Raw genomic sequence first — 16,260 nt, 5'->3', positions numbered from 1 at the left:
CATAAATACAGGAAGAGGTTTAAGACAATATAGTAGAGAGACCCTGAACTCATCTCCTCCCATGAACACACTCAATTTGCACCTATTTACAAAGCAACTCATCCTGAGGGGTTATTGAACAGCTCTACAAATAGAAGGACCACATAGAAATTGGTAGGAAAGACAGAGAAACACTATACACTGAAACCTTACCTTTGGCCACATGACCTGCAACAGGGGCAGGTATTATTGAGGGACCTGAGTGCAGACTTATCCACCCTGAGACACAGCAAAAATATAAAATAAAAACAATAACACACTACTTTAAAGGGCACCTAGATTATATGGAAAGAAATCCATTTACTAACCTTAGAGCTTTTGCTAAACTGGCAGTGAACTACTGGAACTCTCTCCAGTACGAGAGGAACTGGCAAGTGCCATTGTTTGAATCACCTCCAGAACTCTCCTTGGTCCACAGCCACCCTAGCTCCAGCCATTCTACCAAGATGGCCTCAACACGGCACACCCAGGGACTGCCCCCAGCCAGAGCCTACTCCTATTCTAGCTGCTCCACCAAGGCAGCTTCAGGATTGCCTCCAACTCATGCCCACCCTAAATCCTGCCAACCTGCCAAGGCAGACTTGGCACAACGTACCTTGAGATTTCACCCGACTCACACCTGTTCCAGCTCCAGTTAGCCTGCCAAAGCTAGCAGGTGCAAACAGTCTACATAGTAGATGGTCCCATACAAGGCTACTCCTTCAGACTAGGAGAGATAGCTATTTTGCATAATTCATAGAAACAAATGCCAAGAGTCAAACAAAATGAAAAAACAGAAATATTTTCTAAGTGAAAGAACAAAATAAAACCCTAGGGAAAATCTTAATGAAACAGAGAATACATAGAATGCCTTACCTGACATAGAATACAAAGAAATAGTCATAAGGATGCTCAGTATACTTAAAAGAGAAATGGAGAAATACAGTGAGATCTTCAATGAAGACTTAGAAAATACAAGACAGAACCAATCAGAGCTGATTAATACAATAACTGAAAAAGGGAATCAATAGCAGATTAGATAATACAAAAGAGAAGATCAGCTACATGGAAGAGAGAATAGCAGAAATCATCCAATCAGAAAAGCAAAGAGAAGAAAGGTTTTTTTTTTGTTTTAAATAAAGGGAATTTAAGGGACTTCTAAAGAAACTTCTAGAGAATATTCTAGAGAAGGCAATGGCACCCCACTCCAGTACTCTTGCTTGGAAAATCCCATGGATGGAGGAGCCTGGTAGGCTGCAATCCATGGGGTCGCTAAGAGTCAGACACAACTGAGCAACTTCGCTTTCACTTTTCACTTTCATGCATTGGAGAAAGAAATGGCAACCCACTCCAGTGTTCTTGCCTGGAGAATCCCAGGGACGGGGGAGCCTGGTGGCTGCCATCTATGGGGTCGCACAGAGTCGGACACAACTGAAGTGACTTAGCATAGCATAGCATAGAGAAACATCAACCATACTAACATTTGCATTATAGAGGTCCAAGAAAAATAAAAGAGAGAAAGGGGAAGAATACTTGTTTGAAAAAATAATGGCTGAAAACTTCCCTATTCTAGGGAAAGAAAGAGACATTTAGGTATAGGAAACATAGAGAGTCCCACATAAGATGACCCAAAATGATTCACACCAAGATATATTATAATTAAGAAAGCAAAGAGTTTCAAAGACAGCAAGAGAAAAACAAGCAATTCCATACAAGGTAAACCCTGTAAGGCTATTAGCTGATTTTTAAACAGAAACTTAACAGATCAGAAGAGAATGGCAAGATATATGTAAAGTGATGAAAGAAAAAATAATTACAGTCCCAAATACTCTATCTGGCAAAGTTAAAGAATTCAGAATTAAAGAGAGAAATAATTAAAGAGAGAAATAAATCCAGGTCAAGCTAAAATAAAGTTCATTACCACCAAACCGAACTTACAAGAAATGCTGAAGGATTTCCTTTAAGTGGAAAAGTTCACAATAGAAATGTTTAAATATATGAAAAAAGAATCTCACTGGTAAAGGCAAATATATAGGAATGGTATGAGATCAGCTGTTTGAAAAGCTAGTCTGAAAGTTAAAAGACAAAAGCAGTGCAATCAACCACAATGAGTTGATACTCAAAATTAAAAGATTTAAAATATGATGTCAAAAACATAAAATGGGGGGGGGGGTGGTAAAAATGCAAAGCTTTTAGATGCTTTCAAACTTGAGAATATCAGCTTAAAATAGATGACCATGTATACAAGTCGATGTATTCAAACCTCATGGTTAAACCAGAAACTTAACAATACACAAAAATAAAGAGAAAGGAATCCAAACATAACACTAAAAGAATGCATAAAACCATAGGGAAGTAACCAAGAGAAGAAGATAACAGAGAAGAACTACAAAAACAACCAGAAAACAATTAACAAAATGGCAATTAGTATACACCTACCAATAATTACTTTAAATGCAAACGAACTAAATTATCCAGTCAAAAGATATAGGGTAACTTAATGCATTAAGAAAAAGACTCATCTAATATGTTGCTACAGGGGACTCAACTCAGCTCTAAAGACATAAAGAGAGTGAAAGGGAAGGGATACAAAAAGATATTCCATGCAAATGGAAACAAAAAGAAAGCTGGGGGAGTAACACCCATATTAGACAAAATGGACTTTTATAAAAGGCTTTAACTAGAGACAAAATGGGCATTACAGAATGATAAAGGGGTCAAAAAAACAAAAGAATACAACATATAATAACATTTATACACTCAACAAAGGAGTACCTGAATAAGTAAAGCAAAATATAAACAAATATAAAGAAAGACACAATAATACAATAACAGTTCTTCTTATACCGATAGATCATCCATACAGAAAATCAATAGGAAAATACCATGAAGAAGGCTGAGCACCGAAGAATTGATGCTTTTGAACTGTGGTGTTGGAGAAGGCTCTAGAGAGTCCCTTGGACTGCAAGGAGATCCAATCAGTCCATTCTAAAGGAGATCAGCCCTAGGATTTCTTTGGAAGGAATGATGCTAAAGCTGAAACTCCAGTACTTTGGCCACCTCATGCGAAGAGTTGACTCATTGGAAAAGACTCTGATGCTGGGAGGGATTGGGGGCAGGAGGAGAAGAGGATAACAGAGGATGAGATGGCTGGGTGGTATCACTGACTCAATGGACCTGAGTCTGAGTGAACTCCGGGAGTTGGTGATGGACAGGGAGGCCTGGCATGCTGCGATTCATGGGGTCGCAAAGAGTCAGACACGACTGAGCGACTGATCTGATCTGATAAACAGGCATATTCTTTACTGTCTGAGCCACCAGGGAAGCCCTATAAACAGTTGCCAGATGCCATCTAAGTGGATAACCTAGAAGAAAGGGACACATTCCTAGAAACATAAAATCTGCCAAGATTTCCAAGTCTCTCTTTTCAGAATAAATAGACAATTTGAATAGACCAATCACTAGTAGTGATATTGAATCAGTAATTTAAAAAATAACTCTCAACAAACAAAGGTCACAGGACTAGATGGCTTCACAGGGGAATTCTACAAAACATTTGAAGAAGAGTTATCTATTCTTCTTAAACTATTCCAGAATATTGAAGAAAAGGGAATACTTTTGAATTTATTCTATGAGTCCAATGTTACCCTGAACCAAAATCAGACACACAAACATAGAGAAAATTACAGACAATTATCCCTTATGAACACACAAGCAAAAAGTCTCAAAAAAATTTAGCAAACTGAATGCAACAACACATTAAAGTAGAATTTATTCCAGGAATTGAAGGATGGTTCAGTAGCTGCAATCAATGTGACACTACATTAACAAAATAAATGATGAAAGTCATATGATCATCTTAATACAGGAAAAAGAATTTGACAAAATTCAACATCCATTTATGACAAACACTCTTAACAAAGTGTGAATAGAGGAACATACCTCAACATAATAGAAGTCACATATGACAAATCCACATCCAACATTATGTTCAACAGTAAAAACATGGAAGATTTCCTTCTAAGATCAAGAACAAGACAAGGATGCCCAATCTCACAACTTTCATTTAACTTGCATTGGGGAGTCTAGCCAGACAAGAAAAAGGAATAAAAAACAAACTAGAGGGGTAGGATGGGGTGTGAAGTGAGAGGGCGGTTCAAAAGGGAGGGGACATATATACACGTATGGTTGATCTTTGTTGATGTATGACAGAAACCAGCACAATATTATAAAGCAATTATCTTCCAATTTAAAATAAATAAATTTTAAAAAAGGGAAAAAAGGCATTCAAATTAGAAGGGAAGCAATGAAACTATTACTATCTGCAGATAACATGACTACATATAGAACACACTAAGACTCCACCAAAACACTCTCAAAACTAATGAAAGAGTTCAGTAAAGTTGCAGGATATAAGTTTAATAGACAGAAATTTGTTGCTTTTCTGTACACTAATAATGAAGTATTAGAAATGAAGAAAACAATCCACTCAATGTTGCATCAACAAATAAAATACCTAGGAATAAATTTAACATAGGAAGTAAAATATCTTTACTCTGAGAACTATAAGACATTGATAAAAGAAATTGAAGATGACACAAATAAATGGAAAGACATTCTGTGCTCATAGATTGTAAGAATTAATATTGTTGAAATGTCCATATTACCCAAAGCAATCCATAGATTCCATGCAATCCCTTTTGAAATACCTATAGCATTTTTCAAAGAACTAGAACAAACAATTCTAAAATTTGTATAGAATCACAAAAGATCACAAAAAGCCAAAACAATCTTGAGAAATAACCAAGCTGGAGGTATCACAGTCCCTGATTTCAAACTATACTACAAAGCTATAGTCACTAGAACAGCATGATACTGGCACAAAAGCCGACACACAGATGAATGGAATAGAATAGAGAGCTCAGAAGTAAACCCCCTCTAATATGGTCAATTAACCTACAATAAAGGATGCAAGAATGTACAGTGGAGAGAAACAGTCTCTTCAATAAATAGTGTTGGAAAAACCAGATAACTAATTGCAAAAGAATCCAACTAGACAACTTTCTCACACCATAAACAAAGTAAATTCCAATGGATTAAAAATTTAAATGAAAGATATGAAACCATAAAACTCCTAGAAGAAAACACAAGCAGTAACCTCTTTGACACCGGTCCTAGCAGTATCTTTTTGGATATGTCTCCAAATATCCTATGGCAACAAAAGCAAAAATAATATGACTAGTTAAAACTAAAGAGTTTTTGCACAGTGAAGAAAACCACCAACAAAATGAAAATGCAACCTACTAAATTGGAGAAGATATTTGCAAACAATATATGTGATAAGGAGTTTATATCCAAAATATATAAATAACTCATACTATTCAACATCAAAAAATAAACAACTTCACTTAAAAATCAGTAGAAGACCTGAATGGACATTTTCTCAAAAAAGTCAAATGGTCAACAAGCACCTGAAAAGGTACTCAACATCACTAATCATCAGGAAAATGCAAATCAAAACTACAATGAGATATCACCTTACACCTGTCAGAATGCTTTATCAAAAAGGCAGGAAACAATAAAAACTGGCAAGGATGTATGAGAAAAGGGAAAGCTGGTGAACTATCAGTAGAAATATAAATCAGTACAGCCACTTTGGAAAATAGTATGGAGGTTCCTTTAAAAACTAAAAATAGGGCTTCCCTGATGGTCCAGTGGTTAAGTATCTGACTGCTAATGGAGGGGACATGGGTTCAATCCCTGGTCTCGAAAGATCCCACATTCCATGGGGCAACTAAGCCCATGTGCCACAACTACTGAGCCAACACTCTAGAGCCCACAAGCTGCAACCACTGAGCCCCTGCGCCACAACTCCTAAAGGCCATGCTCCACAAAAAGAGAAGCCACCGTAATGATAGCCTGCACATCGCAGCTAGAGGATAGCCCCCTCACGCTGAAGCCAGGGAAAGCCTGTGTGCAGCAACAAAGATGCAGCACAGCCAAAAATAAAAATGAATAAATAAGTAAATGTGAAAACAAAACTAAAAACAAAAGTACCATATGATTCAGAAATTGCACTTCAAGATATTTATCTGAGGAAAATGAAATACTAGTTCAAACAGATATATGCAGCCTATGTTCATTGCAGTACTAATTACAATAGCCAAGATATGGAAGCAACCTAAGTATCCATCAATATATGAATGGATAAAGAAGATGTGGTGTGGTGTAGTGTATGTGTGTAATGGAATATTAGCCATAAAAAAGTGAAATCTCGTCATTTGTAACAGTATTATAGACATAGAAGGTGCTATGCTAAGTGAAATAAGTTAGAGAAAAACAAGCACCATATGATTTCACTTATATGTGGAATCTAAGAAACAAAACAAAGGAACAAACAAAACAGAAACAGACTCATAAATACAGAGAACAAGCTGATAGTTACCAGAGGGGAGAGACAAGGGAGGACAGACAGATGGCGAAGGGAATTAACAAGGTACAAACATCCAGTTATAAATAAGTCACAGGAATATAATATATACATAGGAAATAGAGTCAATAATATTTTAACAATTTTCCATGGTGAAAGATGGTAACAAGCATAATGAATAAAAAATATAAAATCACCATGTTGTATACCTGAAACTAATATAATGTTGTATGCTAATTACAATAATAAAAAATATTGAATCACAGAGTCACAGAGTTTCAAGGTTGGAAAAGACTCAGAGGTCATTTAGTACAAGTCCTTTATATGAATGAGTCCCCTTCACAACATTCATAATAAATCCCCCTTCAGTCTCTCTTTAAATTCCTTCATGATAGTGAATTTAACCTTTCCCCAGTGCCTCAGGTAAAAATAAGCACAGGTTATTACATTCCGGACAGATTTTGTACCATTTATAATAATAGTTATTTTTAGCATTGTGAAACCTATCAATTTGATTAGTATCAGCCATAGGTCCTTCATCTACTTTGTATATAGAGAAGGGAAAAAGTCAATTATGGAACATTCAAGGTTTTCATTTCTATTTACCTGTCTGCCTATAAGCTGCTTCTTTCAAGAATGAATATTCTGAGTTAGTGAAATGACTTAAAACTGGATGCAACAGCATTATTAAAATAGAAATAGAAATTCAAAATCCTAAAAAGAAATGCTCGACTCAAAGGCTAATGTAGTTGCTGGCACTGAAATTAAATTATCAGTGGGCTTTCTACAAGTCAGGACAAAAGGAGAAACAGTAGATTACAGTTCTCTTTATATAACAGAAGAAAGTATACCAACTTTACATTAAATGAAAATTTTTCTTAGTTGTAAAATTGTAAGAGAACTTTCTCATGTAGCAGCTTGTAAAAGAGATTTATTTCTTAGTTTTCTATGTGCATTCATTTTTGCCCTCTAATGGTACTGCCAAGAATACTGCTAAACATCCCTTAAACTTGTACAAAAATCTCACAACCTCAATCCAATGCTAAAATTCTGTTGAATATAGGGGACAAAGCACAGGCACTGGCTAACTACCTTTCCAAACGGGACTATCAAAAACACTGTTTGTGGAACTTCCCTGGAGGTCCAATGCTTAAGAATATGCCTTCTAATACACGGGACTCAGGTTTGATACCTGGTTAGGGAACTAAGATCCCACACACTGCAAACCAACTAAGTCTGCGTGCTGCAACTAAGACCCAATGCAAATATTTCTTCAAGAATTGTTGTTTGTTGTCAACATTATGGGACATTAGCTTCCATATATGCCCAATTCTTATCTTAGTTAATGTTGTTTCATCACTAAGTCGTGTTTGACTCTTTGTGACCCCTTGGACTGTAGCCCACTAGGCTCCTTCTGTCCATGGGATTTTCCAGGCAAGAATACTAGAGTGGGTTGCCATTTCCTTCTCCAGGGGATCTTCTTGGCCGAGGATCAAACTCCTGCATTGGCAGGTGGATTCTTTACCACTGAGCCAGCCAGGAAGTCCCTCTTATCTCAGTTCAGTTCAGTTCAGTTCAGTCGCTCAGTCGTGTCCAACTCTTTGCGACCCCATGAATTGCAGCACGCCAGGCCTCCCTGTCCATCACCAACTCCTGGAGTTCACTCAGACTCACGTCCATCGAGTCAGTGATGCCATCCAGCCATCTCATCCTCTGTTGTCCCCTTCTCCTCCTGCCCCCAATCCCTCCCAGCATCAGAGTCTTTTCCAATGAGTCAACTCTTCGCATGAGGTGGCCAAAGTACTGGAGTTTCAGCTTTAGCATCACAAATGAAAAACTAAGTTAATCTCTTCTATGGAATTACCATTGTTCCTTCACTTCTCTTGGAAACAACTACAGTTGGCTGATCACTGGGCACAAAATGATGTTCTTGTGAACTGAAGAGGTATACAGAACATTGTGAATGATGAGCAGACAGTGCTGTGAAGGTCTGCTGGAATATCTGATAAGACTTGGGATCTCTCAGAAAGAAATCGACTTTATGTAAGTAACATGTTATTAAAGCTGGCCTAGTTGCAGAGGTAATGTGAAGAAGGTGGGGTTTCTTACTTGCTCTTGAAACACCCCAACTATTTTCTCAGAAAATGCATTATAAACCTCTGCATCTGCAAAGTTACCAATGAGCAAACTGTGTCTTTCTATAGTTAAGCCCCCATGGTTTTACAATACTTCTCTCCATTCTTAGACTAAAGAATTAGGGGGAAGGGGAGGTATACACAATGATTATTTTACCTTTGAAGGTGTTTTGGTGCTAAGACATCACAAAAGGCCCTTAGTAAAAATAGATTACTTTCTCACAGTGATCATCACAGTGCTTTAGACTTTACCTGGACCACCTGGTTCTACCAGTACATTCTAAATAACTGAAGACAGATTTTAACCTCCTTCCCCACACCCACAGCCAGTCAGACCAAGCTCTGCTTTCTTCTCTATGGCTAGAAAAGGCATTAACTCTAATCTGTATTTCATCTGTGTAAATTTGGTAGCTCCCTTATTATCATTGTTTTTGTTTCTACTGTTGAATCTGGATTATATCTAGAGGTCTCTTGAGGTCAATAAGCTAGATGCCATTCATACAAATTAGTTACTATAAAATGAATGCAAGCATAATAAAAGTAACCTCCATATCAAATGAGGCTGTTTGTACACTGGTCAATAAAATGTATTCATGGTGTTACCATGGACAGAATGAGAGAGATTTCAGACTTACTCTAAAGAGGGCATAGGTACATCTTTGAGTGACTCAAACAAATGACTTGGCTTTTTACACAATTAGAATAAACTAGATACACTTTTGTTTAAAGCTAGGGTATTACAGAGACATAACAGTAATGCTAATATACATGCTGGCAAGTGCAAATAAGGACACTGATCATTATTTCACATTACAGTTTATTATGACATGCAACTGCCAGAAATCAAAGTCAATGCTAAGCAAAAAAAAAAAAAAAAAAAAAAAAAAGCTACCCACAGCATAATATTCTCTTCATTTTTAGCCATTCTACCCTGCAAGATCCCTTTTTGATTAGCAGGAAACCTGAGAATAGAGGGTAGAAAATAATAATAAAAGAAGCCTGTGAATTACTGGATACTTTTTAAATGCCATGCCACCTTGCAGGAGAAACACCAGTTGAGACAAGCAGATATTTCCCTAAAGCAGTTTAAAATACCCTAAAGCATACATGTGGCATTGGTGAATGGATGACTCTGAGAAAGCTCTCTGCTTTGGAAGGCTGAGTGGCACAAATACCCTGTGTGGAAGAAGTTGGCATAGCAACTCTGCATTTGCGGTGGCGAATCACAGAGTAAACAGGTGCATAAAACAACTGGAATGCGTCTGCTTCTCTACTAAGTGGTTAAATCCTGTAAAGCAGTTTTTTGCTTCTCCTCTCGAGAAACACAAACTCTTCAGTCTAATAAATTGAGGCAGTTAGTTTGCTGAATAGGAGAGGATATTCATGACTCATGGGAAGATTTATTCCCTGTACTTACCCTGTATAAATAAGGGGACATTTATTCTAAAAATAAGTCATTTCCTTCTCATAGTAGACACAATTCTCTGTTGACCGGAAAATGATATAAAAAATAAATAAATAAGCTTTCTGTGTTTGTTAACAAATGCATTCCAGAGAAAAGAACTGCTTACCTGTTGACAACGGGTCCTCTGAAATGCGGATCATATGCCCTTGGAGTACCTGCATTTAAAATAAAGAACTTTCTAAGCATGGAAGCCAATGAAATGGCAAATAAATATACATAAAATATGAATAAAGAAAAATTCCTATCTTAGCCAGTCCACTGCTTAGTGCAGTGTTGAACTCATTCTTTGGTCCAGTGAAACATCAGTTATACCTTGGATACAGCTGCCAATCATTTTCCCTGTCTCCAGCTAGAAGCAAGTCTGGGAAGAGTTGTTAAGCACCATATTCTTAGGCACACTGTGTACATATCTCCCACTGTTCTGAGCAGCAACATCATAGATCACAGCCAAGAGAGCAAAACTTGAAGCCCTTCCAGTCTGCAAAAACGCATTCTACCATCTGCCATTTCCAAGTGTTGCTGTGTACTTGTGAGGTGCACAATGTAATAGAGATGTCTGCTTGTCACAGTTCTCCCTTTCCTCTCAGTACATGAAGCTTTCCTTTGAGCAATTGGAATACCAGTCACTATTGGTCCCTGCCATGTTGGCTATATTGTATGCAAAAATCATTATTATATTTTACTATACAAGTGTTATTTTTATTGCTTTTGATTGTTATTTTTTAGATCTACTGGTAGACTTCGTACCATCTGAAGAAATGCCCTAGTCATTCACTGTTGTAACATGAATTGTCATATATTACCCTTGTCTTTAAACGATACAAAGTAGACACAGAATGGCCTTTTCCCCCACATGTACTGGGTACACCCAGTAACAAGTTCTGTAAAATCATTTCTGGCCAAAAGTTTATATTTTGCAATTCTCACCCCCCTGACTAAAGGATCCCTGCTCCCTTCCTCTAGGCATTTGTCCCTATAAAAAGGCCTGAATTAAAGACAGAATTTTAAAAGGGTCTGGAAAAAAGAGGCCTGTGCGTCAGCAATCTGACTCAGCCTGTACTCAATGGGGAAATTAGACCTGAGGACTCCAAAGCCTCTTCAGTGTAATCACAGGCTGAGGGCAGAACAACAGGAAGGAGAGGGCAGACTTGGAACAGAAATCCAAGAGCCAATCAGTCAGCAAGTATTCATAAAGCACCTGTTATATGTTGAGAGCTCTGAGGGCATACAGAGATACATAAAGGATGCTTCCTGTCTTGGAGACCCTCTAGTTGGTGGGCAAGATTGACATATTGATTCATTCAACAAACATTTCTTGAAATCTTTATATATCAGGTCTTGTATTATAATACACGAGCAATGAATAGACTGTATAAAATAATAAAGTACTAAATTGTATGGTATTGGCCTGAAGTGTTACAAGAGTTCTGAGAAAGTAAGTTTCATCGAGGACTAGAGCAGTCAAGAGCATTTCATTCAAGAAGTGAGATTTTTCTGAAAGATTGGAACAAAATAAAAGGGAAAAGAGAAACATTCTGAATGGGTGAAACTAGAACTCCGTTAAATTCAGTAACTACATATTGATTGCCCATTATGTGCTCTACATTGAAAGAAGCACTGCAGGGAATACAGGGTTTAATGAAACACAGTCTCTTTCTTCAACAGGCTAACAAAGGGGTGAGCAGGGAGAGAAATAAGAAAAGACCACAAGTCACAGAAAACAAGACAGAATATGATGCCATAAGAGGGGGTACAAGGAAAGTATTTGGAGCATTCTAAGGAAGGAAAGGTCACATCCAGTTGAGATTAGTAGGGAAGAGTTCCTAGAGTCACGGTATTTTGAGATGGACAAGTATGAAGTCATAGAGTTAGGAACAAACAGCAAATGCACGGGGATGGTGAAAAGATCAGCCTGATCCTAGATAATCGAACAGAAGGAGGAAAACATAAAGCTAAATAGATAGTATGGAACCAGACTACAGAAAGCCTAAAAAACCAGGAACAGAAGGTACTTTATACATCCTAAGCCAACAAGGAGTCATAGAAGTATTTCTTTTTTTGCCTAGAACTATAACTTAATGCAAAAAACCCAGTAGTTTCATCTTTCTCATATGAAGAAGAACCATTTTGATTCTAAATGTTATTTCATTCCCAGATCTCATGTGAGTTTTTCTTGTAACTTGGAAGGTAGGTAGCAATTTTAATCTGACTTTTCAGATGCTGATTGTTCACAAGGACAAGTTATCTGAGGAAATACCCAGAGCTCAGAGTTGAGAAGGGCCAGTGGCCGCAGGACACACTTTGGGTATCCCCCAGGATAGGGGAATGCTAGGCTTAGCTTCTAGAATAAACCGTAGGTTTACCTTTGTTGTTTCAAGTTGTCACTTAGTTGGACAGGTCTCTTTCTGATACAAATTCTGCACATTTACATCCCACATCTTTGAGCTCCAGTTTGGGTATTGACAGTCATGGATCTTGGATTATAGTAGGATTTTCAACCAAAGAATGACATGGTAGAAGCAGGGCTTAATTAAAGAATAATTTAGTGGCAGTATATAAGTGCTATCACAAAGTGCAAAGTCAAGGGGACCAACTAGGAACCTATTGCAATAATAGAGGTGAAGACATGTGAGCCCCACCCCAAATGGTGGTAGAAGCAATGGAAAGAGAGATTCATCAGTCATCACAGAGCAGTCATGCGGCTTAGGGGTTAGGAGCAACGGCTCTGGAGTCAGTCTGCCTATTCTCTGTCACTTACTAGCCGTGACCCTAGACAGATCATATCACTTCTCTGAGTCTCACTCAGTTTCCATATCTGTAAAGGGTTAGTCACTCAGTCATGTCCAACTCTTTGTGACCCCATGGACTATAGCCTTCCAGGCTCTTTTGTCCATGGGATTCTCCAGGCAAGAATACTGAAGTGGGTAGCCATTCCCTTCTCCAGGGGATCTTCCCAACCCAGGGATTGAATCCAAGTCTCCTGCATTGCAGGCAGATTCTTTACTGTCTGAGCCAACAGGACATCCCATATATCTATAAATGGGGATGACAATAGTACACCATAAAGATGTTATGAGGATTAAATGAATTAATACTTGTAAAAATACTTAAAACAGTGGTTGACACTTAGTAAGCCCCTATGTATATTCATTCTTAGTCAGAATTACATGACAAAGATAAAAAGCACTTGAATGGTAAGACTTAGGGTGTGAAAGAGAAATGTCAAAAAAAAAAAAAAAGACCAAATAAAGAGATTTCAGACCTAGAAACTGTGATTCTCAGTTACTTCTGGTCTTTTACCTTAGTTTAAGGTTGATGTTATTAAAACAGTTGGGAACGTTAGCAAGTGGAAGAAACTGTAAAGTTGTTATGAGAAAAAGAGCATGAGGCTGATTCGGCTCATGGGGACATCTAACTCAAAGTCCAGTGTTCAACTTAAATCAAGAAACTGAAGTTTATGGAGAGGGAAAGGAATGACCTGGGAATTTGATGATGGAGAATAAAAGATATAACATTTAGAATGGATCAACAATAAGGTCCTACTGTAAAGCCCAGGAAACTACATCCAATATCCTGGGATAAACCATAATGGAAAAGAATATTTTAAAAAAGAATGTATATATGTGTAAAACTGAGTTACTTTGCTATACACCAGAGGTTGGCACAAAATCGTAAATCAAATATACTTCAATAAAAAGATTTTTTTAAAGAAATTGAAGTCTGGGTCAAACCTTGAGATAAATACTTGGAAGTCATAACTTTATCACATGAAAAGTAATAAATTCCATAAAGAATATCAGGATCTGTTGTTATAGTGACAATAACAATAATATTTAACACGTTTTCAATCATTAAATGTTAAGCACTGTTCTAAGTGCTTTCTTGCATTATTTTGCTTACTTTGAAAAATAAATGTATTCTTTAGTTAGATTAGAAGCTATTATTAGCCTCATTGTACATATGCAAAAGTCCAGACATAGAGAGGCCAAGGTACCCACTGTCACCAACATGGTACATAATGGACCTGGGAGCCATACTGCCCTATCTCATTGCAGCAAAACAGACTCCTGGGGTCATACCCTGCAAAGCCAGCATGGGTTCCTACTTTGGGGGAAATGAGTAGAATGTTTTCTGTTTGAGATAGCTGTAAATACTTCAGTTCTGACATATTGTCAGCTTCTCCTTTTCTGACTGCCTTGTCTGCCTCTACCTCATGGCGACAAATACATTTCAGGGTGTCTAGTCACCATTTCTCTAGGAACTGATTTCCTCTCTAATCCACAGGCATGGTCTCTAGCCACCAAGTTTCTCCCTTGTAGCTGTTTCCTGGCAATCAGTGACTGGATCTGGTTTGGATATTACACCCAAACTAGGCCAGTCATTTCTGGTCACTCTATCCCAGGGATTAGAATTAAAACAGTGAAAGATCAGAACTGCAAAATGTAAAGCTTGAAGACCAGAGAAGCAGAGAAAGAAAGCTTTCAGAAAGAAATCACTGAAGCCAATGTATAAGAAGCAGCAAAGATGGAAATCTTCATGGACTTCAGCTTTCTGTTCCAGTCCCTACCTGAGACCTGGGTTGAGTTTTGTGTGATATATTATATCCTTATACTGAAGTCCTTTATCTTGCTTTTTGCTAGTTCACATCTGTCACAGGCAACCAAAGACTACCACTAATACACTCCCTCTCTTGACCTGACTTAAGGTTTCAACAACTCATTTTAACAACATTTATTATATTCTTGCAATAAAAAGTTGGTAGGGATTTGAGGAAGAATTCTGGAGACTAAGTCTGCTTTCACAAATCTCAAGTGAAAATACGAAATATAAGCTTAAGATTAAAATTTCAACACTGGTGTTAAGAGCCATGATAGAGACATTCAGAGGGTGCCATGGAGCCAGAGCGGGTCATGAACAGATAGGTCTCTTCGCCTCCTGACTGATGCTGAACTTGGGCTCTACTTTCCACCAGTACTCAGGACCCGTGCATTGACTTGGATAATGAACACTAGTGCTGACATTCTTGCTGGTTCAAGATTTCCATCCCCAAACTGGCTAACAGCTAAAATATACCAAAACCACTTCATCTAGCCCCTCCACACCAAATACTATAGTTCCAAAGGTCTGGGGTAGGCTTGTCCTATCAGATAATTCTGATGCACAATCAGATTTGGAGACCACTAGGTCACTTGAGAGAATTTGCGAAATTCAGCAGTGGCCGTAGGACTGGAAAAGGTCAGTTTTCATTCTAATCCCAAAGAAAGCCAATATCAAAGAATGTTCAAACTACTACACGATTTCACTCATCTCACACACAAGCAAAGTAATGCTCAAGCCAGGCTTCAATAGTATGTGACCAAGAACTTTAAGATGTTCAATATGGATTTAGAAAAGGCAGAGGAACCAGAGATCAAATTGTCAACATCTGCTGGATCATAGAAAGAGCAAGAGAGTTCCCGAAAAACATCTACTTCTGCTTTACTGACCACCAAAGCCTTGACTGTGTGGATCACAACAAACAGTGGAAAATTCTTAAAGAGAGGGGAATACCAGACCACCTGACCTGCCTCCTGAGAAATCTATATGCAGGTCAAGAAGCTGCAGTTAGAACTGGACATGGAACAACGGACTGATTCCAAATTGGGGAAGGAGTACACCAAGGCTGTATATTGTCACCCTGCTTATTTAACTTATATGCAGAATACATCATGTGAAATGCTGGGCTGGATGAAGCACAACCTGGAATCAAGATTGCTGGGAGAAATATCAATAACCTCAGATACGCAGATGACACAAACCTTATGGCAGAAAGCAAGGAGGAACTGAAGAGCCTCTTGACAGAAAGTGAAAGAGGAGAGTGAAAAAGTTGGCTTAAAACTCAACGTTCAAAAAACTAAGATCATGGCATCTGGTCCCAAACACTTCATGGCAAATGGGTGGGGAAACAGTGGAAACAGTGTCAGACTTTATTTTTGGGGGGCTCCAAAATCACTGCAGATGGTGACTGCAGCCATGAAATTAAAAGACGCTTGCTCCTTGGAAGAAAAGCTATGACAAACCTAGACAGCATATTAAAAAGCAGAGATATGACTTTGCCAACAAAGATCCATCTAGTCAAAGCTATGGTTTTTCGAGTAGTCATGTATGGATATGAGAATTGGACCATAAAGAAAGCTGAGCACCAAAGAATTGATGCTTTTGAACTTTGCTGT

The 16,260-nt window shown here is 38.0% G+C and overlaps 1 protein-coding gene across 9 annotated transcripts in view; it reads right to left on the bottom strand.

The window, feature by feature from the left end:
- The window catches only part of SLC44A5 (solute carrier family 44 member 5), a 399,223-nt gene that overhangs the window by 162,548 nt on the left and 220,415 nt on the right, over positions 1 to 16,260 (bottom strand). For 5 of the 9 annotated variants that reach the window (XM_055585456.1, XM_055585454.1, XM_055585459.1 and 2 more), the window contains one exon: positions 10,155 to 10,203. The exons of the other annotated variants lie outside the window; for them this stretch is intronic. In XM_055585456.1, the coding sequence (XP_055441431.1) occupies positions 10,155 to 10,203 (49 nt within the window). The remainder of the gene's footprint in view (positions 1 to 10,154; positions 10,204 to 16,260) is intronic. 9 annotated transcript variants of the gene reach the window in all.

Source organism: Bubalus kerabau, chromosome 6 (assembly GCF_029407905.1).
Source record: "Bubalus kerabau isolate K-KA32 ecotype Philippines breed swamp buffalo chromosome 6, PCC_UOA_SB_1v2, whole genome shotgun sequence".
NCBI classification, from domain to species: Eukaryota; Metazoa; Chordata; class Mammalia; order Artiodactyla; family Bovidae; genus Bubalus; species Bubalus kerabau.
The sequence above is the reverse complement of the archived record's forward strand: the minus strand, read 5'-3'. Positions and strand labels throughout refer to the sequence as shown.